The sequence below is a fragment of the Neophocaena asiaeorientalis genome, unplaced genomic scaffold (genome assembly GCF_003031525.2).
Source record: "Neophocaena asiaeorientalis asiaeorientalis breed wild unplaced genomic scaffold, Neophocaena_asiaeorientalis_V1.1 scaffold223, whole genome shotgun sequence".
Lineage (NCBI taxonomy): Eukaryota > Metazoa > Chordata > Mammalia > Artiodactyla > Phocoenidae > Neophocaena > Neophocaena asiaeorientalis.
This window is the reverse complement of record NW_020175045.1, coordinates 446,371-473,063: the sequence shown is the minus strand read 5'-3', so window position 1 is coordinate 473,063 and position 26,693 is coordinate 446,371. Positions and strand designations below refer to the sequence as shown.

Below are 26,693 nucleotides of genomic sequence, written 5' to 3'. Positions count from 1 at the left end.
TGGGATCCTCCCGGGCCGGGGAACGAACCCGCGTCCCCTGCATCGGCAGGCGGACTCCCAACCACTGCGCCACCAGGGAAGCCCATCTTTGTCAATTCTTAATTTCTCCTTTTTATTTTTTTTTAAATATTTATTTATTTATTTAGGCTGTGCCGGGTCTTAGTTGCAGCACGTGGGCTTCTTAGTTGCAGCAAGCATGCAGGATCTAGTTCCCCGACCAGGGATCAAAACTGGGCCCCCTGCATTGGGACCATGGAGTCTTACCCACTGGGCCACCAGGGAAGTCCCTCTCCTTCTTTTTTTGAAGAATAATTCTGCTGGATATAGAAATCTTGATAGTCCTCCCCCCACCTCCCCAGCACTTTGAATATGTCATCCCACTGCCATCTGGTGACCATCTTTCCAATGAGAATTCAGTTGCTAATTTTATTGAAATCCCTTATTTGTGATGAGTCCCTTTTATTCTTGCAGCCCTCATGATTCCCTCTTTATCTTTGACTTTTAACAGTTTGACTATGATGTGTTTAGTTGCAGATCACTTTGAGTTTATTCTACTTGGCAATCATTGAACTTCTTGGATGTACAGGTTAATGTCTCTCATCAAATTTGGGAAATTTACATGCTTTACTTCTTCAATTATTTTTTCCACCCCATTTTCTCTTTTTATCCTCCTGGGAATCTCATTATGCATAAGTTCAGGTTTTTATATTTTTCTATTAAAAAAATTATTATTAATTTATTTATTTGGCTGTGCAGGGTCTCAGTTACCATGTATGGGATCTTTGTTGTAGCATGCAGGATCTTTAGTTGAGACATGTGGGATCTAGTTCCCTAACCAGGGATAGAACCCAGACCCCTGCATTGGGAGCACAGAGCCTTAGCCACTGGACCACCAGGGAAGTCCTCTAAGTTCGTTTTTTTTCTTTTTAATATATTTATTTAGTTATTTATCTGGCTGCGTTAGGTCCTCGTTGCTGCTCACGGGCTTTCTCTAGTTGCAGCGAGCGGGGGTCACTCCTCATTGTGGTGCATGAGCTTCTCACTGCGGTGGCTTCTCTCATTGTGGAGCACAGGCTCTAGGCGCATGGGCTTCAGTAGTTGCAGCACACAGGCTCAGTAGTTGTGGTTCACGGGCTCTAGAGCGCAGGCTCAGTAGTTGTGGCAGACAGGCTTAGTTGCTCTGCAGCATGTGGGATCTTCCCAGACCAGGGCTTGAACCCATGTCCCCTGCATTGGCAGGTGGATTCCAACCACTGCGCTACCAGAGGAGTCCCTAAGTTTGTATTTTTTATGGCGTCCCACAGTTCTCTGAGGATCTGTTCATTTTTCTTCCATCTTTTTTCTTTCCGTTCCTCAAACTAGATTTTTCTCAGTTGAATCATCATTAAGTTTGCTGATTCTTTCTTCTACCAGCTCAAATCTGCTGTTGAGCCCCTCTAGTGAATGTTTCCTTTTGGTTTTTGTAATTTTCAACTGCAGCTTTCTGTTAGGTTCTTTTCTTGATTCCTACCTCTTTAATGAGGTTCTCTCTTTGGTGAGGCATTGTCATCGTACCCTTCCTTTAATTCTGTAGGTATGGTCTCCTTTAGTTCTTTGAATGTATCTGTAATAAATGCTTTTAAGTCCTTGTCCACTAAACACACCATGTGGGCCCCTTCATAGGCAATTGCTTTTCCCTGTTTGGGGGCCATATTTTCCTGTTTATTTGTGTGTCATAGTTTTTTTTGTTGAAAATTAGACATTTAAAATAATACAGCAACTCTGGAAATCAGATGCCCCTTCCCAACCTAAGGTTTCAGGTTCTTGCTTTTGTGTGTTTGTTTAGTGACTTCTCTGTACTAATTCGGTAAAGTCTGTGTTCTTCGTTGTGTGCAACCAGTGAAGTCTCTGCTCGTTTATCTTAGTGGTCAGATAACAATTGAATGGAGATTTCTTTAAGTGCCTTGAATCAATATGTCTCCCAGCCTTTGCCAAGGGGCTCTGTGTGCATGTTGGCACGCCTTCGACACTCCTGCAGGCATTTTACAATTCGGCCTTAGCCTTCACTTCCTACTTGTGCAGGGTCTCAAGATCAGCCATAGGTGAGATTCTAGGACCTTCTCAGGTCTTTCCTGGGCATGTGTATAGTCCTGCACATACACATAACCCTCTAGATTCTCAGGAATATTCCAGGAGCCTTTCAAAGTCTCCTATGCATATCTCATTTCCCAGTTATTCCTTTAAATTGTTGTTGTTTTTCTTTCTTTTGGGGGGGGGTGTCTCTTTTTAGCTCCAGTTTGTAACACTACCTCAGGCAGTTGTAGTTATTAAACAATCCCCACTGATTGTTTTAGACAAATATCTTGCAGATCAAGCTATCCACACAGGTACTGGTAAACTCTTACTCAAATGAAATAAACACAAGCTTTGAGAATTGAGTTTTTCCAAACTGCCAGACAGGTTAGACAGTGACCATTCTCTGGGGATGGGGATGTGGGGGAACCCCAAGCCCATCCTGCCCCCTCCAGCAGCTGCTAGGCCGCTTGTTTTCACATCTATCATAGTTGCATGGCTGATGGTTTTCAAGGCTACTGTGGATCTAGGAAAGACAGAGGAGGTTAGGGCAAATCACAATGCCACAAAGTTTACTGGTGTTTTTTGTTTGTTTGTTTGTTTTTGGCTGTGTTGGGGCTTTGTTGCTGCACACGGGCTTTCTCTAGTTGTGGAGAGTGGGGGCTACTCCTCGTTGCGGTGCGCGGGCTTCTCAATGTGGTAACTTCTCTTGTTGCAGAGCATGGGCTCTGGGTGTGTGGGCTTCAGTAGTTGTGGCTCACTGGCTCAGTAGTTGTGGCACGCGAACCCTAGAGCGCAGGCTCAGGTAATTTTGGCACACGGGCTTAGTTGCTCCGCGGCATGTGGGATCTTCCCAGACAAGGGCTCGAACCTGTGCCCCTGCATTGGCAGGCGGATTCTTAACCACTGCGCCACCAGGGAAGTCCCAGCTTACTCTTTTTTACCGACATTCAGTTGTGTTACTTGAATAAATGCTTCTTAGCTTGTTTCAAGCCTTAAGTTAATAACCAGAGTTCTGAAAAAGTTGATTTTTGACAATTTTTGTCAGTGTTCTCTTCGCTTTTATGGAGGAACGGTTTTCAGAGATTCTCGCTCCACTATTCTGGAAGTGCTTCTCCCATCCATTCAATCTTTCTTCATAGCATTCTCAGGAGGTGAGTTATTTTAGCCCTTGTGATTATTGAGGAAACTGATACTCAGAGAGGTTAGGTGACTTACCTAAGGACATATACCTGGTAAGAATCTGAGCCATTGCCTGATTTCAGTGTTCCGTACATCCTGACCTCTCTCCCACTGCCTCACCTCGTGCAAGGTGCACTCCACCATCCTTGCACTCCAGCCCTTTGTTCCCTCCTCCATGCCAGGTGTTTATCCTACGAGTTTGTTTAGGAACTTGCTTGTGGGAGGACTGCTGATCTCTCAATGTTGCACATTAAGAAGAATACTTGAGGAATGTTCTAAGTACTTGCAGATGACGGTTCTGTTCTATGGTTGATAAGAGGAAGGGAAGCTCCTCTCCCTGGGATTGGCATCAGGCCAGTCACCTAGAGGAACGCTGAAGTGATGATAGAAACTCCTTAGCGTCCTTTCTGCCCTACATGCCATCAGGAGTGTCTAGGGAAGCTCCTCTCCCTGGGATTGGCATCAGGCCAGTCACCTAGAGGAACGCTGACGAACGCTTAGCGTCCTTCCTGCCCTACATGCCATCAGGAGTGTGAGCCCATACTGTCCCAAGATGAGCTGGAACACGAGGGTGTATGACTGAATCACACACAGGTCAAGCTCTCTGGCACAAATCCAGCCTGCTCTCCAACAACATTTGTCAGTGTTTCCCAATACCAAGCAGATAATAAAGCAGTGAAACAAAAACTGAGTGAGTGGGCAGCAGCCCTCAGCTCCAGCCCATCCCAGTCATCAGGAATGGAGGCCTGGGGTGGGGGGAGGGGAGGGATAAATTGGGAGATGGGATTGACGTACACGCACTACTATATATAAAATAGATAACTGATAAGGACCTACCGTAGAGCACAGGGAACCCTACTCAATACTCTGTAATGACTTATATGCGAAAAGACTCCAAAAAAGAGTGGATAGGGGAGTTCCCTGGTGGTCTGGTGGTTAAGACTCTGAGCTGCAGGGAGCACAGGTTCAATCCCTGGTCCTACTTATATGCGAAAAGACTCCAAAAAAGAGTGGATAGGGGAGTTCCCTGGTGGTCTGGTGGTTAAGACTCTGAGCTTTCACTGCAGGGAAGGCAGGTTCAATCCCTGGTCGGGGAACTGAGATCCTGCATGCCGTGCGGCGCAGCCAAAGTAAATAAATAAAATAAAATCTAACACCTAATTGTTAAAAAAGAAAAGAGTGGGTATATGGATAACTGATTTAGTTCTCTGGGAACACAGAGTGAACAACGCTGACAAAAATTCTGCCTTCATGGAGCTTAGGTTCTAACTGGGAGGGGGCATTATATGACACATTGGATGTGATACGTGCTATACAGAAATACAACGCAAGGAAAGAGATGAGGAATGTGTAGAAGGGCGGAGGTTACTGTTTTCAAGGATATTCAGGTGTCCATACCACATGTCTTCTGACCAAGTAATTTACATACAGGTGAAGGAAGCTTGACAATGAGCTCTTGCCCTTGGAATTCACCACCCTTATCACGAGCCCTATTACTCAGTAGAAGATGGAATGGCTTACTGAATGTTCAGTTGTGGTACCAGCTAAGAGACCACACCCTGTGAGGTCAGGGTGTCATTCTACGATACGCAGTACGTCGCTGCAAACCAGGAGTGGAAGGGGTAGTGTTTTCTTGCGTATTACGTCTAATTATTCACTTAAGAAATTCTTGTTTCCATCCACACAACCCCATGTTCACTAGATTTTGAGATCCAGTCACCTATTACTCCAGGGAATAGAGTCATGGTTCTGGTAAATTGGAAACAGTCAAATCCCTGGCCATTCAGGGATCTTCACTTGCTGAACCAGTAGAGAGAGAAGGAGATACTATCCTGAATGGACAGATAGATTCTGACAGACCGAAGGGGAAACTGGGTGGCATTTCAAAATGAAGTCAAGGACTGTGTCCAGAGCCCAGGGAATTCACTTGGGGACCCCTTTATGTGCCTTTGTTCAATAATAATGGTCCAAAGGAAACTGTGCCAACTAATACAGAACCACTTAAAGACATTGCTCCTGGCCTATATCTTGAGAGGCATTCACATATACATATATTTATACATTTACATACGTATATGCCCATACAGCCAACCACTAAAATAGCTCCAGCCCCCTCATGTCCCCTCCCAAACAATTCCCCACCAGAAGTAATCAGTATGCTGCCTGTTTTGACTTCATATAAACGGACTCATATGGTCTATATTCTTTTGTGTCTACCTTTTTTCACTCAATATTACATGTGAGATTATCCATGGCTGTATGCCTTTTTCATTTCTGCATAGTATTCTTTTACATGAATGTACCACAATTTACTTATTCATTCTGTTGTAGATGAATGTTTGGGTTATTTCCAGTTTGGGGTTATGAATAAAGCAGCTATGAATATTTTTACACCTGTCTTTTGGGGGTAATATGCACTCATTTCTTTGAGTATATACATAGAAGTGAAATGGCTGAGTCATAGGGAATATGCTAGTTTAACACCAGTAGATAGTGTCAAACACTTTTCCAAAGTGGTTTTAACAATTTAGACTTCTACTTACAGTGTATCAGAGTTCCAGTTGCTCCACGTTGTTGCCTGCACTTGGTACTGTCAGTCGTTTTAATTTTATCCAACTTAGCAGATGCTTGGTAGTATCTTGTTTGCTCTTAATTTGCATTTCCTTGATGAGTATTGATGATGACCACTTTTGCCTGTGCTCATTCACCATTTTGATATCCTCTTCTGTGAAGTGTCTGTGCTCAAGTATTTTACCCACTAAACAAATGAGTTGTCAGTATTTTCCTCATTGATTTGTACAAGTTCTTCAAATATTCTGGAAATAAGTCCTTTGTCAAAAAATATGTATTGCAAATATATGTATCCCATTCCAACCTCTCTTAATGGTCTCTTTTGATGGGCAGATGTTCTTAATTTTGATGAAGAGCAATCTTTTATTTTGTGGTTAGTACTGAAAAATTTTTTTAAATTTTATTTATTTTTGGCTGCATTGGGTCTTCATTGCTGTGTGCAGGCTTTCTCTAGTTGAGGTGAGTGGGGGCTCCTCTTCGTTGAAGTGCAAGGACTTCTCATTGCGGTGGCTTCTCTTGTTGTGGAGCATGGACTCTAGGTATGCGGGCTTCAGTAGTTGTGGCACGTGGGCTCAGTAGTTGTGGCACGTGGGTTCAGTAATTGTGGCTTGCGGGTTCTCGAGCGCAGGATCAGTTGTTGTGGCGAACGCGCGTAGTTGCTCCTAGGCACGTGGGATCTTCCCACACCAGGGCTCGAACCTGTGTCCCCTGCATTGGCAGGCAGATTGATTCTTAACCACTGTGCCACCAGGGAAGCCCTGTGATTAGTACTTTTTAAAGTACCTGTTTAGATGACTTTGTTTACACCAGAGACATTAAGGCATTCTCCTGTGCTTTCTTCTAGCAGATTTATTGTTTTACCTTTCAACATTTAGGTCTACAATCCATCTCAAATGAATGCTTGAGTACCGTATGTGGTAGGAGGGTCTGCATATTTTATGGAAAAGACCATTCTTTCCTCAATGATTTTTTCTTTCTTTTTTATTTTTTTTTGGATTAAAAAAAATTTTTTTTCAGTCCAAGGTTTTTTTGTTCTGTTTTGTTTTTTGTTTTAAATTGAAGTATAGTTGATCTACTTTCCTCAGTGACTTTCAATGCATTCTTGACTCCGTGGCTAGAATTAACAAACTTGATCACACCATTCTGTATTTTCAATGGTGGCATATTGCTCTTGGTACAAAGATCAGTCTCTTGCCTAACATACCTTATTTTTTTAAGATTTTTTTTTTTGGGGGGGGGGGTTTGACCATTTTTAAAGTCTTTATTGAATTTGTTACAATACTGCTTCTGTTGTTTGTTTGTTTGGTTTTGGTTTTTTGGTCAGGAGGCAGGTGGGATCTTAGCTCCCCCGCCAGGGATGGAACCAGCACCCCCTGCACTGGAAGGTGAAGCCTTAGTCATTGGACCACCAGGGAAGTCCCTTACCTTAACACCCAGCCTAATCCGGACACCTCCTGTTTCTCAAGCCAAATCTTGTGTCATGTGTACCGTCCCACTCCAAGCTCAGACACACACCATAGAGTTCTTTGTCCAGGTCACACTGTCATCCATGGACCTTTGCCATACAGAACGCTTCCATTCCTGAGGTCGGTTACCTGCTACTCAAACTTCAGGCCTCATCTCCTCCAGGAAGCCTTCCCGGCTGCACAATCCCTGTCCCTTAAGTCTAGGTTAAGCGACCTCATTACGTGCTTTCATTGCACCCCGGCTTTGTAATTGTGTTTACCTCTCCCACTGTAACTTCGCTGAAGGAAAGGAGGAGGCCTGTTTAGCTCACATGGAAGGCACTCTCTAAATATTACTGAATGAATGACTATGTGTAAAACAGAATCCTCCCCAGAGACCCAAAACGCGTGGGCCTTGGAGAAACAACAGGGGTTCCATTCTCAGATCTAACACTTAGCAAATAAGTTAATATTTCTGAGCCTCAGTTCTCAAATTCATAAAATGGGAAATGCAACATTTCCTACAAAGCATTGCTATAAGCACCAAATAAGAACGCACGTATCTGGCACAATGACTAGCACGCGGCAGGCCCTTTTAATATTAATAAAAAGATGGGGGCGGGGGACACGGAACGCCTACTCTTTACAACGCGCACGCGCGGCCCATGACCCGCTGCAAGGCCAGCCCATCGCGCCCCCGCGCGTCCCCACGCGCGCGCGTGTTCGACCGGAACCTGGGGCCAGGCCGGAGGTGAAGGGGCGGACCTCCTCAGTACGCCTGCGCCGTGGGAGGCCGTGCGCCGAGGAGGCGGGGCCGCGCAGGCGCGCCTTGCGGCCCGGCTCTGGAGCATAAACAAGAGCGGGGTCGGGATGAGGCGGCTGTTGATGTCCGAGCGGCGAGTGGCGGCGAGCGGGGCTCGGCGCCGACCCTGAGCTCACCCCGACCTGCCCTCCCGCGCGCGCGCGAGCTCCGGGCCGGGCCCACCCGCCGCGCGCCCACCATGAACCTGGCGAGTCAGAGTGGCGAGGCTGGCGCCAGCCAGCTACTCTTCGCCAACTTCAACCAAGACGTCACGTAAGGACGGGCGTGGGCCGGGGTCGGAGCCGGGGGCCGCGGGGCGGGGGCCGGAGCCTGGGGGCCCGGGGCCGGGGAGGGCAGAGGCATCCTCGGGGCGGGCCCGGCGCGTGCTGGGAGGGAGGGGCGCCCCCTCTGGGGACCCTCCAGGCTCTGCCCTGGAGCTGCGATCTCTGAGCCGGGAAAGCGATGGAGGTAGGGGAGGTATTTTACCCAGCACGGGAAGGCTTTGTCTTTTCGGACCTCACTTCTCACAAAGTTGGGGCAGAACTTTGTGGCCTGACTTGTTGTCTCGGCCGCCTCTGGAGCGGTGGGGGTGGGTTTCTCCCTTATAACCCGCCTCCCTTATAACCCGCCTCCCTCTTGTACCTCAGCTCTCTTGCTCCAGTCTTTCCCCTCTTCAGCCCCTTCTCCTCATCTCTTCATCATCTTAGGGTCCCTTTGATTTCCTTTTCTTCCCGTCTCGCTGTTCTTTTTGACAGGTAATTTTGATGTCCTCCTCGAGCAAGAAACAAACTTAGCAGTAAACGTGGTCTCTGACCTGGGGAGAAACTGAGCCAAGGGGGATGTGACAGAACCCCTCCCCCCCCCCAGAGGTCTTGGTGCTTCGGGGCATGGGCCATCCTTACAGGGGAAGAGAATCCCATGATGCCAGCCCTTGTTTGTCCCAACCCATTTGGGTTTGAAGCCGATTCTTCGGAGGCTGTCTCCGGTGACGTGTGAGGTTACTAGATGAGTTTTCTGGAGAAGGAAGGATAAGTTGTGGGACTGGAAGGGAGGAAAGCCATCTTGGGAAGTGAGTAAGAGGAAGTGATGTAAGAGGGGAGGAGGAGTGGGTCATTGGCTTCGTACCAAAGTAGTAGGTTGAGTTGTTCCCGGCTGAATGGAATCAGCAAAGTAGAACGTGACATCTTTTAAAAAACTAAAAGTCAGTTGTAGAACGGCAAGCCACCAAGTCAGTGGCGTGCAGTGGGTGCTCGGTAGCACCTTCCAAAGTTGGGGAAGTAGCGCAGACAGCCCCACAGTGGGCCTCTGTTGGGACTTGGAAGGGAGCAGATCACCTCCTCCAACTACAGGGAGAGGAAACCGAAGTTGAGGAAGGTTCAGAGCAGAGCCTGGATCTTACCCTCATTTGACAGTGGAGTGGGGGCAGCTTTCCTGAATTGTCTTCCAGTGTCCTTTCCAATCTGCCATGCTGTTGTTTCTACCTACAGAGTAGGATCTGGAGGACAGTGAATGTAGAAAGCAGACCGTAGCAATCTTTAAAGGTGAAAACTACTGAATACTAGCGTTCTGTATGACCAAAAGCCAATCCAACAAAAACAGTTTGGACCACCTGTTGCAGGAGATTATAACTGAGGTGGACTATGTTATACCAATCCAAGTAGGGAAGAGGACATTTCAAACCAACTGTGATTCCGTTTTTAAGGTCTTAGTATTTTGAGACCATTAAGAATGGTAGCTTTATGGATTTTTATGTCTTGTATAAATTAGAGAATTTCCAAAACATTTTCTACCATTCTTTAAGTTTTTCATTGCTCATCATTTATATTGAAAGGAAATCAAATATGAGAAAACATTCTCTTTTGCTCTTATTTTAAATGGCATTCAAATACCACTTTCCCTGTATAAGAGAAGTATGTCACTCTGGCCTGAAATAAGGTCTCTTTGTACTTGGAAATCATGCTTTCCCACTCCTCCATGAGTCCTGAAGTTATTAGTTTAAGACAAGATTTTTTTTTGCGGTACGCGGGCCTCTCACTGTTGTGGCCTCTCCCGCTGCGGAGCACAGGCTCCGGACGCGCAGGCTCAGCGGCCATGGCTCACGGGCCCAGCCGCTCCGCGGCATGTGGGATCCTCCCGGACCGGGGCACGAACCCGTGTCCCCTGCATCGGCAGGCGGACTCTCAACCACTGCGCCACCAGGGAAGCGTCTCAAGACAAGATTTGTGTGTCATAATTTTGATTTGCTAAAGAGACCTTGATACAGTGTGAGCATAAATTGTAAGGAATAGTAAGTTAGGATTATACTAAAAGTTTATTGATTAAAGTGACTAATTTGTTTTAAATCTATACCTGAAAGAAATACAGAAGTTCTAGGGAGAGGCTTGACAGTTCACTCCTTTCCCTCCCTTGTCCATCTCCAGCATTTACTTTGATAGAGGAACACAGTTTTTCACAAAGCAAAGAATATTGGATTGACATTCACGGTATTCAGTGAGGGAATCTGGAAGACGTTTCACTTAATAGAATATATATTCTACGTTATACAGTAATGCTTGAACAACAGTGTTCCTTTCATAACAAACTATATCTGTCCTTTCTGTTTTTCCTGGTAATATGGTTTCAAATACTGTAATATTTTTTTTTCTGTGATTCTTATTCTAAAAGTGAACGTTTTATTTGGGGTTTTTTTGTTTTGTTTTGTTTTTACCGTTTGTTTTTGTTTGTTTAACTAGAATTGGGAAAAAGGCATCAAGAAAAGCTGGTCCCCGTCGTCTTCTTCTTCTTGGCTGGTTAGTTCCAATCCTGGTTTCTGAAAGTAACACTTTGGAAGGCTTATCTTGAGGAATTTTTGGTGTTTTGATATCGAAGTTAAGAAGCTAATAGAAGTGCAGAGTATCACTTGGATCTTCAACGGAAATATCAGGGGCTAAGTACTTGCAGGGGACCCCACGCAGCTTGTGGAAGTCATTGCTTGGGCAACGTCTACATCATTTAGAAACTACATTTCTAAAAGAAATAGAATAAGGACAGGGACTTGACTTCTGAAGTCTTCTGTTTGTAGCATTGATGTTGTTAGTGTCTAAAAGTTATGGGCATAGAGATAGTAAGGCATTGATCTGAATTGATTGCTTTCTTGAACCGGGTTTCTTCTAAGGTTACAGCAACTGTCCTGGAAGGTCAGTTCTCTCCTTTTCCCTCATCAGTAAATCGAGGGACTTGGAAGTAAGGATTCTTCCACCTTCAAGTTCTAGGTGGTTCTGCCTGCCGTGTGGAGGATGTGTTTTGAGGAAGCGGGGCAGTCACGGGGGAGGGTATTGTCCAGCGGCCGTGGCCAGTAGAAAGGAGACTGGTGAGCCGTCAGGATTTGGTGTGACCCATGGGACGTGCACGATGCACTTACGGGAGAAGTTAAGGTCACTCCCAAGTCTCCAGCCTAGATTCTAGATGAGCAGTGACAGTACATTATGGGGGAAAGATCAGAGGGGGATTCAGTTTAGGGAGAAAGATGAACTCCGCTTTGGATATCACTGAGTTTGAAAGGCCTTAGGGATGTCCAGGTGGAGGTCTGGGTTGGCTGTGAGCTTGCTGAGTAGGGCCCCGGGGCCGGCCAGGTCTCAGCAGCAGTTCAGGTGGCTTCCTTTTTATGGGTGTGACTGTTTCCACTTCACCCTGTCCTCGAGTATGGCTCTTTGATGAAGATGATGAAAAGGGAAAACGTTAATGGGCTGATCATGCGTAAGTGGGTAAAAAAAAGGGAATTAAGAAAATGATTTTTTTTCTTTTAAAATGTTTTTAACATTTATAAAATGTTTTCTTAATTTTTTTTTTTTGTTTTTTAATGGAAATCACTGTCTTTTAAATACTGAGCAGTCAAGTTTAAATTCAGTGACAGAGACTTGCAGTTAAAGATGGTGGGTTAAACCCAAGCATTTATTTTGGCTCTCCCTCTCAGAACCCTAATAAAATGTCACAGTCAGTGAAATATCAAAAAGGTACTTAAAAAAGCTTAAACCCATAGAACGAGGAGACACTAGCAACAAAATTTTGGAAGCCAGCAAGTGGTAAAGGAAAGTGGATCCTCCATTGCTAGTGGGGAAAGCAGAGAACCAACCTACTGGAAACCACGGAATCCCCCAAAGGCTCAGGATGGGCGGTCTCAGGAGCTCTGCAGTGGAGCGGAGTCGCGTGTGGCGAAGATCCAGAAGGCTGGCCCAGAGTGTGTTGCAGAAGCAGTCACTGTTCCTGCCTGGTGAGGGACTTGGGCCGTGTCTCCAGAGGGTACGGCAGGGTCTCTGGATCTTGACGCCACGCACAGTTGAAGGCAGGGGTATGGTAGTGAAGTGGGGGATTAAGTAAATATATGCTTTTTTCTGTTATTGCTGGGTTTTCCCTTTGTCAATAAAGGATCTCTTACCTTAAAAAAAAAAAAAAAAAAACCTTACCATATAAACCCTTAGTGGGGAGTGAGATTATTTATTAGGGGGATCTCATGCTTATATGTTACTGTACTTCTCCCATTAGTATATCGTATGGTCAGGCAAATCATGAGATGTTATTAAAAGAAGAATCTCCAAAGAGGGGTGTGTGAACCTGACCATTGATATTCGAGATGTAAATATCAAACCTATTTGTATTTCATATCATCCTTTAAAAATGTCTGCCTTGGCTTTCCTGGTGGCGCAGTGGTTGAGAGTCCGCCTGCCGATGCAGGGGACACGGCTTCGTGCCCCGGTCCGGGAAGATCCCACACGTGGCGGAGCGGCTGGGCCCGTGAGCCATGGCCGCTGAGCCTGCGCGTCCGGAGCCTGTGCTCCGCAACGGGAGAGGCCACAACAGCGAGAGGCCCGCGTACCGCAAAAAAAAAAAAATGTCTGCCTTTATTGATAAAGTATATGCTCACTCTATACCACATGTACATATCAAAAAATACTTGGTGTATTTTTGCTTACATTTCCTACTGATTGGGGTGTGCAAGTAGGAAGCCATGCGATTAAAACTCTAGCAAAGGTATTTAATATCCAAAATCAGTTTCTGAATATCTGGAAGAACATCAGAGAGCTAATATTTGATCAGTTTTAACAAATTCTGCCCATTTGGAGCACAGCCAAAATCCTGGGTGTATCAAAATCCAGGTCCTCATTAATTAATTCAAGCTCATTAATTTTGCCTGTAGAAAAAGCCCTCTCTAAGCTTATTTTATATATGAAACTAATAAGCTTGGTGACTTGGTTTCCAAGTCGACAAATTTGAAAGAGGGAGGGGCTGTTAATGCTAGTAGGATGCATGGGGAACAGTGACAAGCGTCAGCAAGACAAAAGGTAGAGGGTATTTTATTACCCAGCCCAACGGACTGCCGCTGCTTAACTCCTTGTTAGGGTCTGAGAGGGTCACTTTGTCATGATAGTAAAGTTGTGTCACGATGTGAGTCCAGTCAAATGGTGAGGATTTGCCGTCCCATACAGAAAGCTGTATGAGGACGACTTTTATTTAAATCAGAAATGGTGGGATATAAGGTTTTGGGGCTTAAAATAGCAGCCCTTAGTTATCTGGAAAACATTTTCCTGAACATCAATTTTCCAGAAGTTATGAATTATTGAGATTCATAAACAATTATTTGTTTATGAATCATAAAACAATTATTTGTTTTATTTTTAGCTTTCTTGGATATTCTTGTGTTTTTGTTGGCCCCTTATTGCTTTTCAAAAAATGTACAGGCAACAATGCCTAATTACTTCATTGATGTGATTAATTCAATATAGTGAAGCATTTTTGTAGAGAAAAATTATATAGACTGGTAGGAGTTCCATTTCTGTTTATACTTTAGGATGAACCATTTGCAATTTCAATGTTTAGTAGTGCCTATAGCAGCTCTGTTCTTGGAATGTATTTCCTCTGCTTAAGTGTGAAAGAGGTTGGAAATCTCAAGTTTCTAATAGATGAAATGGTCATTAAAATAGCCCTAATTTTTTATCTTGGCGTACACATACTCATCATATGAAATGTCAGTCTTCATTATTTCTAGGCTTCTGGTTTACCTTGTGTTTCCACTTGTTCTCCCAGACATTAAATACCAGAACGATGCCAGGATCTGATTCTTCGCATGTCCCACCACTTCTTGCTTTATTCTCTATCCTCTCTGTTTCCGAAAGCCGTGCTTGCTTCCTTTTACTCCCCCTCTCGGTCAGTTACGTCCTGGACAGTAGTAACCTTCTATGAGGAAACACTCCTGCGCTAGGGATCTGGAGAGCTCAGAGTTCCCTCCAAGCCTCTTAGCAAAAGCAGCAGTGTTGGGTGATGAATATGGAACCTTACACACAGGCCGGCTGTGTTACGTAGTCTTGCCATTCCAGGCTCTGAGTGAGCTCTTTCCACCCTACTGCTGAGCCATAGCATAACGTAAGTGACTGAGCTGCATTCGTTACGGCCTTAACTGCAGTACAGAAAGACACCATCATCCACCAAAGTTGTAAATATCTTTAATATTTACAGTGTTATCCTAACTTTTGGACTCTCCCATACACCAGGCATGTACATCAGATCACCTGAGAAACCACACTGTGTTTTGAGGGGATCATTAATTTAGGGCTGATTGCTTTTATTTGTATGTCAGACTTATCTTTAAAGTTTTATGGATTTTCAATAAGAACATTGTCTATCTTTATTTTATTGACATTCACCTTTTCCTGGCTGTGAGGTGTGGCATCTTCCGCGCCACTCTTTTCTGCTCTGCCACCACTCACCTGGTACAAACTACGTGAACTTATTTGTGCTAATTATGGGTAGAGATGATGGTGACTGTTTGGTAACATGGAGCTAGTTTGTGCGTTATCACTGCCTACACGTATCAGCTCTTATTTCTGAATTTGGCTTTTTTGCAGGTCTCTAGCTGTTGGTAGTAAATCCGGTTATAAATTTTTCTCCCTTTCTTCTGTGGATAAACTGGAACAGATCTATGAATGCAGTAAGTGTTTGCTTTATTTTTCCCCCTTCTTAAAATAGACAAGTTATACTTGAATTAGGTTGCATTCTTAAATTCACACATTATGGTTAAAATCCAAATACCCCTTGACCAATAATCTTCTTTCACCTTAGTCTTACTGAGAGGTGATGGCTATGACTGAACAATTACGTGTTCCCCCAGATCTTTCTCTGTGCATTTGCATACTTATAAATGTACATGTAGAAATACTTTATGGGTTGCCATTTCCAATACATGATACCATACTAAATGCATTATTCTGTAATTTCTCCCCTTTTTAAATGCCATTTAAACCACTTAGATTTCTGTCATAGAGGGCTTCCAGAATTTGAAAAGTTTACATCCCCCTAGGAGTGATTTATTTTCTCCATTTGGCATTTTATGGTGTTTGAGTGGCTGTGTGTCAGATACCTGTGGGGTTGCAGGAGGGCCGTGAGCTTCGATACCTTGCTAAGTCACCTGCTGTGACTTTACATAGATTGCTTCATGGACCTCAGTTTCTTTGTTTTTCGTGTGTGTGTGTGTGTGTGTGTGTGTGTGTGTGTGTGTGAGAGAGAGAGAGAGAGAGAGAGAGTACTTGCTGAATAAATAGTAAGTAGTAGGTACAGACCCTCCCCCAGTGAGAATAGGATGGAAAGCTTTGACTCTCTGCACATACATCTTATTTTTCATGGCTATAGTTGTAAGAAGCAGTACAGATCCCCGTACCCTTCTCCCAGTTTCCCCCGGTGGTAACGTTTCGCAGAAGCGCAGTACAGTATCACAGCCGGGAAGGCTACATGGATGTAGTCCAGCCTGTGTGTGTGAAGTTCTGTACAGTCTGAACACCCATCTAGCTTCCTGTGTCCACCACAATGAAGACACTGGGCCGTCTGACACCGCAGGGTCCTTCCTGTTGCCCTTGTACCCACACCTGCCTCCCCGCCCCCACTGCCACCCCACCGTCCCTAATCCCTGGCAGCCACTGATCTGCTCTCTGGTTCCAGAATATTGTCTTTTCGCAAATGTTACATAAATGGAAGTATGTAACCTTTTGAGATTGGCTGTTTTCGCTCAGCATCTTTCCCTGGAAGTTCACCCAAGTTGCCGGGTGTCAGTAGCGCCGTCTTTTCTGTTGCTAAAGCTGGTTCCACGTGCGGATGCAGCCCAGCTGTTTGACCCTCACCCAGCAAAGCACATCTGGGCTGATTCCAGATTTGGGCTGTTAAAAATATAGCTGCTGTGTATGGGGTTTTGGGTGGATGTAACTTTCCACTTCTGGGATTAATGTCTAAGTGTGATTGCTGGGTTGTATGTGTGGTGTTTTGTCTTTGTCTTTTTTTTTTTGTTTGTTTGCGGTACGCAGGCCCCTCACTGCTGTGGCCTCTCCCATTGCGGAGCACAGGCTCCGGACGCGCAGGCTCAGCGGCCGTGGCTCACGGGCCCAGCCGCTCCGCGGCATGTGGGATCTTCCCGGACCGGGGCACGAACCCGTGTCCCCTGCATCGGCAGGCGGACTCTCAACCACTGCGCCACCAGGGAAGCCCTGTCTTTGTCTTTTTTAAGTGCTGAACTGTTTTACAGGGTGGCTGTACCATTTTACATCCCCACCAGTAATGTATGAGTGAGCCAGTTCCTCAGAATCCTTGCCAGCATTTGGTGTTACCAGTGTTTTTTCCGTTAGCCGTTCTTATGGCTGTGTGCAGTGCTATCTCGTGGTTTTACTCTGTAATTCCCTAATGGCTAATGATGTTGAACAGTTTTTCATGTGCTTGTTTGCCATTCTCTTCAGTGAAATGTCTGTTCATGTTCTGGCCCACTTTTTAATTGGATTACTTGGAGTTTTTTAATGTTGAGTTTTGAAAGTTCTTTATATATTCTAGATACTAGTCCTTTGTCATATGCGTGGTTTGTGAGTATTTTCTCTGTACATAATGATAGCCCTGAAGCCTGCCTGTGGCGTGATCTAATTAAGAATTCTTGTTACGGAGGATTGTAATTAGTCATGCTGGGTTATGGATTCAAGGAGAGACCTAATATTTATCATTTTAATTGTCTACGTGAGCATGCAGTTTGGGGGAATTGAGTTTTCTCCTTATTAATGATGCCAGCACCTCCTTCCCGAATGTTCCACTCTTATCAACTTTGCTTTCACTGTGGTTTGGTGTTCCATTTTGGAATTCTCCTTTGCCTGTTAATATCTCTTAAGAAGGGGGAGTTTCAGTGAGTTGATATGAAGAGACATCTCATATTCATTTCTGGTTCCACTCATTCCGTAAACGTTCGTTGAGGACCTGCTATGTGCCAGCCCTGTTCTGGCTGTGGAGACACAGTGGTCACAAAGTTTCTGCTCTCATGACACTTATGTTTAAATGGAGGCAGACAAAGAACAAGGAAATACATTTGTGTCGGTTGTTAGGCTGGGGACACAGTGTGGAGCGAACACACATGTAAATACCGCCCCCCACCCTTCCTGCATTAACATAGGTGAGGACCCAGGAGAAACGTCCTTTCTTTGTGCCCAGTACTTGCCGTTGCAGAGTTCTGTGGCCCACTGGGGCTCGGAGGCTCGCCAGGCTCCCTCCAGGCCTTGGCCTCCCCTCTCCAGGTCCGCCCTCTGGTGTCCCTCACCTCCATCAGCAGATGGTGTCTGACATTCCCCAACAAGCCCCCTGTTTGTTGCTGCCCCTGAAGGCCAGCACCCGGGCCCTTTACGGGGAGATGGCTGGAAGCGGGATTCTTACAGTAAGTGTCCCTAACTCACAGCTCCTGCCTTAGGTTTTACTCCTCTTTTGTCCTCACACTTGCCTCCTGGTGCTTACTAAATCTTCTAAAAAGCCTTTCTCCTAGTGTGTAGCTGGAAGGCGTGATCGGGGTGGTAAAGTCGCTCTGAACTGGAGTGCTTGTCGCTTATCTCAGGAGGCGCTTCTGGAATCCCCAGATGGGCAGCCTTCACTTGATCGCACATAGGATTGTTTCCTGTAGGGAATTCCTTCAAAGAAGGGTCTGCCTGATCTCTGGAGACAGGATTCCGTCGGGCTTTTATGAATGACTGAAACATTTATTAAATCTACATGCCCATGAGCACCTGAATCGTGCTGTTAAATTGTTGCTGTCGTGATTAGGGTCGACTGGTTTGACAGCCACAGAATGGAGACCCAGTGCTTAGACAGGGTATCGGAATACCAAAACCTTGTCTTGACACCTTCTCAGTTTGAATCAGTTCAGTGACTAATTTGTTTCCTTGAAGTTTATCAAGTGGGTTTTGGTGCCTCATTTTTCAGAAGGTTTTTTGTTTGTTTTTTTTTTTGTGGTACGCAGGCCTCTCACTGCTGTGGCCTCTCCCTTTGAGAAACACAGGCTCCGGACGCGCAGGCCCAGCGGCCACGGCTCATGGGCCCAGCCGCTCCGCAGCGTGTGGGATCCTCCCGGACTGGGGCACGAACCCGCGTCCCCTGCATCAGCAGGCGGACTCCCAACCTCTGCGCCACCAGGGCAGCCCTTCAGAAGCTTTTGGTGGGACACATTGTGATGCCTTGATGGCATCATGCAAGAGTGGGTGTTTACTGGCCAGCATGTTGAGGTGTATATAGATTTCTGTGTTGTTCTTAGTGAGCTTCGGCCCTTAAAATAGGTGGGAGTGGACGGAGAGCTCTTTCAGGGTTAGCACGTGACACTGAAGCTGCGGAATTCTCTTGCCCCTAGAACATCATTAAGTAGATAGAAGAACGTCTCTTAGAAAACAGGTTAGCTACTGAGTTAAGATCACGTTCCGGTATTTTCCTACATGTACATTCTGGCAGAGTGGTACTTAGCGCCTCCACGCTCAGCCCAGCTCAGGTGGCTCGGCCCCCTCGTGCCTCTTGACTGTCCCTTGTAACGTCAGGTCTTTGCTGTCGGTCACCGCTGCCGGAACAGAAGGAATGAGCCAGAGCTGCTCTTGGGAGAAGCAAGATGGACAGCTATTTGTTCTGTTTCGTTTACTTAAACAAAAAACCTTTGCCCAGCAGCATTGGAAGATTTTTGTTTTCCAACTCTCTGTATTATAGTTTCAAACTTAAGGAAAGTAGCGGGAACTCCCACGTGCGCTTTGCCCCCCTGTGTGTGCCCTGCATTCTCTTTCCCTCTCTATGTGTCCTTTTAAATTTATTTGAAGGTATGTAAAGTGCAAATATGTGGTCTCTCTTCCCTGAAACATTACTGAAACGAAATCCTACCCTGTTAGGCAATATAAATAAAGGTTGTCGTTTTATTACTTGTAAAATATCACAGAAGTTCGGAAGGAAAAGTTGGCCTTTTCAGATTCTACATCGTGTATCATCTTTGCATTTTATGCTTCTGAGCTGGGAAATCATACCTCACAAAGCATTAGTTCTGAAACTCAGCATAAGCAGGCTGGCCGACTAGGTTCTGATTCGGCAGACCTTGCACTGGCTGGAACATTCACCTCCGTGAGATTTACACTAATGGATCTTCCAGGGGAGAAATCCAGTAGCCTCTCTTCTTGAGCCTGTTGCGATGAAAGATCGGGTGGACTGTTCACGTGCGTCTCTTCAGAGCCCCGGGCATCCGCCGACACGCCTGGTTGCAGGGTGTGCTGTGTTAGTTCATGGCTTTGTCCCTCCCCTCTTCCCACCACGGGAAGTTTTATCATCGCCAGCTCTGAACAGCACCAGCAGAAGCAAAACAACATTCTTTTTTTTTTTATTTTTGGCTGTGTTGGGTCTTCGTTGCTGCGTGCGGGCTTTCTCTAGCTGCAGCGAGCGGGGGCTGCTCTTCGCAGTGGTGCGTGGGCTTCTCATTGCGGTGGCCTCTCTTGTTGCACAACACGGGCTCTAGGCGTGCGGGCTTCAGTAGTTGTGGCACACGGGCTCAGTAGTTGTGGCTCGCGGGCTCTAGAGCGCAGGCTGTAGTTGTGGTGCACGGGCCTAGTTGCTCCGCGGCATGTGGGATCTTCCCGGACTGGGGCTGGAACCCGTGTGCCCTGCATTGGCAGGCGGATTCTTAATCACTGCGCCACCAAGGAAGTCCCAACAACATTCTTTCCTAAATGAAGTAGTTTCTTAAATTTTGGATAGGCACTCTCTAGGAAGAAAGTGTGGCAGAAACTGTGGCCAAGGCCACATCGAAGGGCCGTGGAAGCAAAGGCCTTAGACACTGGAGGCCACTGGGGTTTGCGCTCAGCCTTTCTCCGTGGTCGCCCTGCGTGCCGACCGCCCTGCGTCTTTTCACTTGGGCACCCTGCTCCTCAGTTACCAGCCCGATTCCTGTGCGCTGGTATTTCACGGGAGGGCTGAGCTGTGCATGCCTCAGTTCAGTGGAAACTGGCGGCTCTGGGTCTGTGGGTTCTGCGGATGCTTGTTTGTAAAGGTTCTCTGGGGAGTGAGGTGTAGCGTAACGACGTGAAAGAGCTGGAAACGATGCAGGAGAAGAATAACAAACCGAAACCACTGGCAACGTGTCAGAGTAGGTTGCTTTAGGAAGGTGTGTTCCTGAAAAGACCTAAGCACGTTGCTTCCTAGGGCTTGAAGGGTCTCTGAGGTGAATCCCGTTGGTTGTTTTTTACTTAAGTAGTGACAAAAATGCGGTAACTGGGGTGACCGGCAGTTATCTGCCTTTTGCAGGCAGCCTCAGCTGTTTTCTGGTTCCTGTCTCCTTTGGACATCTGATGGAAGTTGTGCAGGTATTTCCCAGAGAAAACCCAATATTTAGTGTATGATTTGGGCAGTTTGAGAGAACCCTGGAAGCCTGTGTGTGCTCCCGGGTCCAGGGCCGCGTGGTCTTGGAGGGGGTCACGGTGAAGGGCCCGCTATCACTCACGAGCTCGTAGGAGCACAGCTTGATGTTTCAGGGCCCTGCTGCCCTGTCCTTCGTACATCAGATCTCAATATAGTGGCCAGAATTCAAATTTACTCAGTTGTCTGCCTGTGTGGGTTATTTTTTTTTAATAGATTTTTGAGATGTAATTTGGACGCCGTAAAAATCAGCTGTTTAAAGTGTACAATTCAGTGGGTTCCAGTATATTTACTGAGTTTGCAGCCTACCTTAAGCTAATTTTAAAACATTTGAGAGCCCCTCAGTCCATTAGCAGGGCGACTGCATCCCACCCCCACCCCCTCAGCCCTTGGCCACCACTAACCTCCTTTCTCCCGCTGTCCATTCGCTGCTCTGGACGTTTCAGATAAATGGAGTCACGGGTGACCGGCTTCCTTCACCTGGAGTGTTCTCAGGGTTCACCCGTGTTGGAGCATGGATGAGCACTTCCTTTCTTTTTGCTGCTCATTGGTATTACAGGGTGTGGACATTCCATGTGTTGTCAGTGGACACTTGGGTTGTTCCCCTTTCTGGCTGTCGTAAATAGAGCTGCTGTGCACGTTTGTGTGATCGTGTGGACGTGTGTTTTCATTTCTCTTTGAGTAGATAGGTACCGTAGGAGTGGAATTGCTGGTAGTCATTTGCGGCTTTTTTCTTGATTTGCTTTTTTCCCCCTTTGCCTGCCCTTCTGTTGGATTATTTGTCTCTTACAGACTTAAAGCACATTAGCCATTGGCTGTGGGTTGCTCTTATTCTTCCGGGTTGTTTGCTCTCTAACCTTGCTTGTGGTCTCCTTGCCATTCTGCCGTCTTGGCTTCCTGTGTATTCAGATGCATCCATCTCTGCTCGTAAGGCTTCTGAGTACTGGGAGGCTCCCCCTGTTCCGGGGGTGCATGAACAGTCTCTCACGTCATCTTCTGGTTCTTTGGGTTTGTGTTTTATGTTAAATACTTGTCTACTTGCAATTGATTTTGATGTAAGAAATTTTCCACTTTACTCATGAGCTGGAAAAGACATTTTTCCTATGTCTTGATCTATTTAGAGGGATTACTGAAGTATTTAGGGGTGAAATGTCAAGATGCTGAGCCTCTCTTTGAAACTTCAGCAAAGAGAAAGATAGCTGAAGCTAAATGGTAGAGGATAACATTTGTGAAATCCAGGTGACGCAGGTCTGTGGAGGTTCATCATAATGTTCTCTTCTATGAATGTTTGCCGCTAAAAACAGCTTTGCTGCCTCCGCACCACACTTCCCCTGTTGTTAAAATTCTAAAAGGAGTCTCTTCTGCTTGTTTTCATTAAAGTTTAAAAAAAGAAATTTCAAACTTATAGTTGGATGGCAACACCCTAAACCCATTTCCTCTACTTTCTCTACACCTGGTTTAAGCAAATGAACGATACATCCCTTTTCTTTTTCCACCATTTTATGAACGGAAATTTTCAAACACCCAGAAAAGTTGAAAGTATTTTACAGCCAGTACCCATGTACCCAGCATTTAGTCTATTGTTAGCACTTTACCATACTTACCCATCTCTCCGTCCATCCGTCCATCTATCCATCCATCCTATTTTTTGTGTCTGTGTTTCTAAGTACCTTGCAGACATCAGTACACATTCCCTGAAATACCATACCGTGAATATTAGTTACTAGCGTTGTTTTCATTTTTTCCTTTTGAGGTAATATTTACATACAGTGGAATGCACAGATCTTAAGTCAACATTCTGTGTTCTGACAAATGCACAGACATCTGTGTAACCTGAACTATCAAGGTTTACCATCACTCCAGAAAGTTCCCTCATACCCCTTCCCCCATCACTCCCAGCTCCCTTCCACCTGCCAAGAGGCAAGGAGTTAGTTTCACCTGTTCTGCATCATATAAATGCAGCATATGCCCTCTTAGTAAGGTTTCTTTTGCTCAGAGGAATGTTTTTGAGGTTTGTCCATGTTGTTGCATCTCCGTTGTCCAATATATGAATGTACTACTGACTGTATATTCATTCTCCTATTGAGGGGGATCTGGGCTTTTTCCAGTTTTTAGCTATTACTTATTTATTACGAATAAAGCTGCTGTGAACATTCTTGTAGAAATCTTTTTGTGGACACATGTTTTCATTTGTCTTAGGTAAATAGGAGTGGAACCTGTGTTTCGTTTTACAGGAAGCTCTCAGGTCCTCCTAGTGGCTGTCCGTTGTGCGTTTCCACCGGTGCTGTGTGACAGTCTGGTGGCTCTGCGTTCTCACCAGCATTTGGCGATATCGGGCTTTTTCATTTTGGGCGTTCTGATGTGTGTCTAATGATATCTCGTTGTGGTTTTAGTTTAAGTTCTTCCGATGGCTAATGATGTTGGACACATTGATGTCCTTGTTGGCCCTCTGTGTATCTTTTGTGAAATATCTGTTCAGATCTTTCGTCCCTTTTAAAATTTGATTGTTCTGCCTTTTTATTGTCAAGGTGTCAGAGTTCTTTAGATATTCTGGATACCAGACCTCTGTCACATACGTTTTGTAAATATTTTTTCCCAGTCTGTGGCTTGACTTGTCTTTTGAGCAAATATTTTGAATTTTGATGAAGTCTGATTTATTTTTTTCATTTATGATTTTTGCCTTTTCTGTCCTTTCTAAGAAACCTTTGCCTACTGTCAAGTCATGAAGATCTTTTCCTATGTTTTCGTTGAAAGCTTTATAGTTTCAGCTTTTATGTTTAGCTCAGTGGTTCCTTCTCAGACTAATTCTGGTGTGTGGTATGAGCTATGAGTCACCTTAAGCTTCTCCCTAGGAATTCCTGCTCCACCATTTGTCGAAAAGATTTTTCTTCCGTCACTGAATTGCTTTGGTGCCTAAAAACAGTCCTATAAGTGTGTGTCTGTTCCTGCTCTTTATTCTCTTCTGTTGGTCTGCTTATTAGCCTTTATGTCGGATACATACTGTCTTGTTTCCTGTCACTTTGTTTGTATACTGAGGTTTAAAGTCACATGATGTGTGAGCCCTTCAGCTTTGTTCTTTTCCAAGACAGCCTCGGATATTCTAGATCCTTTGCCTTTCTGACTTTAAAATCAGCTTGTCAGTGACTACAAAAAAAAGTCCGCTGGGATTGTGATTGTGGTTGCATTGGACCTAGATGTCAGTTGGGTGAGAATTGGTATCTTAACATATAATGTGGAGTACTCCGGTCTGTGAACGTGGTATGTCTCTCCATTTATGAAGATCTTCTTTAATTTCTCTTAGTAATACTCTGTGGGTTTGGGTATGGAGGTCTTACATCTTTTGTTAAATTGCGTCCTCATGTTTTGGTTTTTGAGAGTGTTGTAAATGGAATTTCTTCGTTTTCCTTCCCAGTTGTTGGCTAAGAGTGTATAAAAATATGGTTGATTCTTGTGTTCTAACCTTGTGTGCTGTGACTTTGCTAAATTCATTCATTACTTTTAATAGGTGCTTAGCAGAGTCCATGAGCTTGCAGAGTAGTAGTTTGCTGTCTTCCTTTCTGGTCCGTGTGCCTTTGATGTCTTCTTCTTGCCTGTGGCCATCTGTCAGCTTCCAGTCCAGAGTGAGGAGAGGGGCGGCCCTGCCCTGTTTCCGGTCTTAAAAGGAAGAGTTCAGTATTAAGTCCGCCATGAAGTGTGGTGCTAGCTGTGACATTTTTCACAGAAGTCCTTTATTGATGGAAGAAGTTTCCTCTGATCCTTAGGTCTCTGAGTTTTTACTGTGAACAGGCAGTGGGTTTTCTCGTGCTGCTTCTGCATCTCTTGCCTTGATACAATTTTCCTCCGCTTGAATTTTAGCTGATTACCGCGGCCTCAGCGGGAGACTGGCAGTGCCTGCTGCTGACCCGACATTTTTCTAGTAACTGTTTGCTTACCCTGGGAGGTGATTGTTCATGCTGTCCTCCCTCATTAAACCTCCCACCTCTGTGCCCCTCAGAGCTGATAACCGCTCGCATGCCTCAAGGAGGAACGGCTGCTTTCAGCGTGGAACTCCCTGGTTTCCTCCCTCAGAGGACCGCCCCCCTCACCCCGATCTGTGCCATCTTCTCATCTCCCTCCTTTCAAATGGGGAAAAGGGGGGTACCTGTCTATTGAAACCAGTCCTGCTGGGTCTCATGCCTTCCAGTTTCTCAGACGTCATCCTGTCCCTACTGCATTGTCTGTCTCTCCATCGGTGCCTCTAGTTGCTCATTTATCTCAAGACAGGCACTTTCTCTGGCCATACGTGTCCCGCACGTGACCATCCATCCCTCCCCCGTCTCTGCATCTCCTCGTTACGCAGCGCCTGCTGTCAGCTGCAGAGTTCTCTGTCCACTTCCCCGCTCACCTCCCTTTCACATTTTGTTCTGCCTCCCCATCAGAATCTGTCGGGGTCTCCGGATGGCGTCCGTGTTACCACATTCAGTGTGCCAGCCAGCGTCAGACCCGATAGGGGGCAGTGTGCCCAGGCAGACACACTCCTGTCCTTGGAAACTGGGCCTGGGCGGGGGTGGGAGGGTCACCACTGCTGAGCCAGCCTCCGGGTTCCCAGGGATGACAGGACAGCACTGCGTGAGAAGTGCAGGGTGCGATCCATCAGGGCCGTGTGCCTCCAAACCGTCGTCAGATCTTGAGGAGAGAGTGAGGTGACTCGGAGGTGGGAGCCTGAAGGGTGAGACGCCGGGCAGGATGGGCCTGAGCCTCGTGGGAGCAAGCGTGGCTGTGGAGACGGCCCTCCCTGCCCCTCCTGCCCCTCCCTGCCGCGGGCCCAGCCCCTCCCTGCCGCGGGCCCAGCCCCTCCCAGCCGCGGGCCCAGCCCCTCCCTGCCGCGGGCCCAGCCCCTCCCTGCCACGGGCCCTGCACGGGAGAAGGTGAGGATCTGGGCCCAGGGGAGGTTATCTTTACTGCACATCGTTGCCGTTCTGGGTGGAGGTTGGTCTCTCCCGAGTCGAGTCGGCCTGATGTTGGAACGCTGCCTGTGCAGGTGCTGGCCTCGAATCAGCCGATGAAAACAGGCTGAGGCCGCGTCCCCTGTGCTGGAGGTCACGCGTGATTGTGCCCTTCAGTCCAGGGTCAGATCCTGGAAGGCGTTGGCAGCTCCCCTGAGATGCTGCGGGGCAGACAAGCTTCAGGCTTGTGTGGTTCTTTTTGAAGGAAGGTTAGTTTGTAGCTGCAGGCAAGAGAAGTGATTCTCATTTGTGTAAAAGCAGCTGTGATTAAATTACCGTAAAGAGCTTGGAATCCTGCACTTGATCTTATTGCCTATTCCAGTCTATGTAATAGCGGTACCTTAATTTTTTTCCACAGCTATGAGTTGCGCCACTTTGGATATAACTCTTGGCTGACACCCAGTAGTTGGGCCCTGCGCTGAGCGCGTTGGCTGCCAATCCCGTGTTGAGATGACTGACACCACGCACTTCCCTAGAACAGTTTGTGTCTTTCTGCGGGGACCTGTAGAGCTCACTTGCTCACTGTAGTAGTTTGGTTTTGAAACTAACCCACGTGTGTTTTTAAGTTACACCGTTAAGGTCAGCGACAGCTGAGTGGAAGGAGCGCTTTCGAGTAGCCGTGCACTTGGTCTGGTGTGCGGACTTTCACAGGCGCGTTCCTGTTCACGGTGGAGCTGCTCTCGAGGCTCCGGCTAGTCCGGCCTCCCAGGTCCCCTGAGCTCTGATCCATCTGGGTGTCTCTGTTCTCTGTGCTCCGCTCAGCTCCCGACAGAGTGTGGCCGCAGATCATTGTTAGGTTGGTGAACGGGTCTGTGCTTAACCCCGGCTCGGCGGTACTTGCCGTAGCTCAGGTCGAGACAGGCTGCGCGTGAAAGTCATCTATATTCTTGGCTCTGAGCTCTTCTTGCATTCCAGAATTCTCTTTGCCCCTCCGTCTGAACTTGCCCCAGGCAATTGCCAATG

The 26,693-nt window shown here is 46.3% G+C and overlaps 1 protein-coding gene across 3 annotated transcripts in view; it reads left to right on the top strand.

Moving 5' to 3' along the window:
* Positions 1-8,072: 8,072 nt before the first annotated feature.
* The window catches only part of WIPI2 (WD repeat domain, phosphoinositide interacting 2), a 31,630-nt gene continuing 13,009 nt past the window's right edge, over positions 8,073-26,693 (top strand). For 2 of the 3 annotated variants that reach the window (XM_024763479.1, XM_024763478.1), the window contains exon 1: positions 8,090-8,325. Coding sequence is in view for 1 of the 3 variants with exons in the window: in XM_024763477.1 (XP_024619245.1) it covers positions 8,252-8,325; positions 14,931-15,013 (157 nt within the window). In the remaining 2 variants the exon portion in view is untranslated. Of the gene's footprint in view, positions 8,326-14,930; positions 15,014-26,693 lie in introns of all 3 variants that reach the window. The other variant, XM_024763477.1, reaches the window with a different exon arrangement.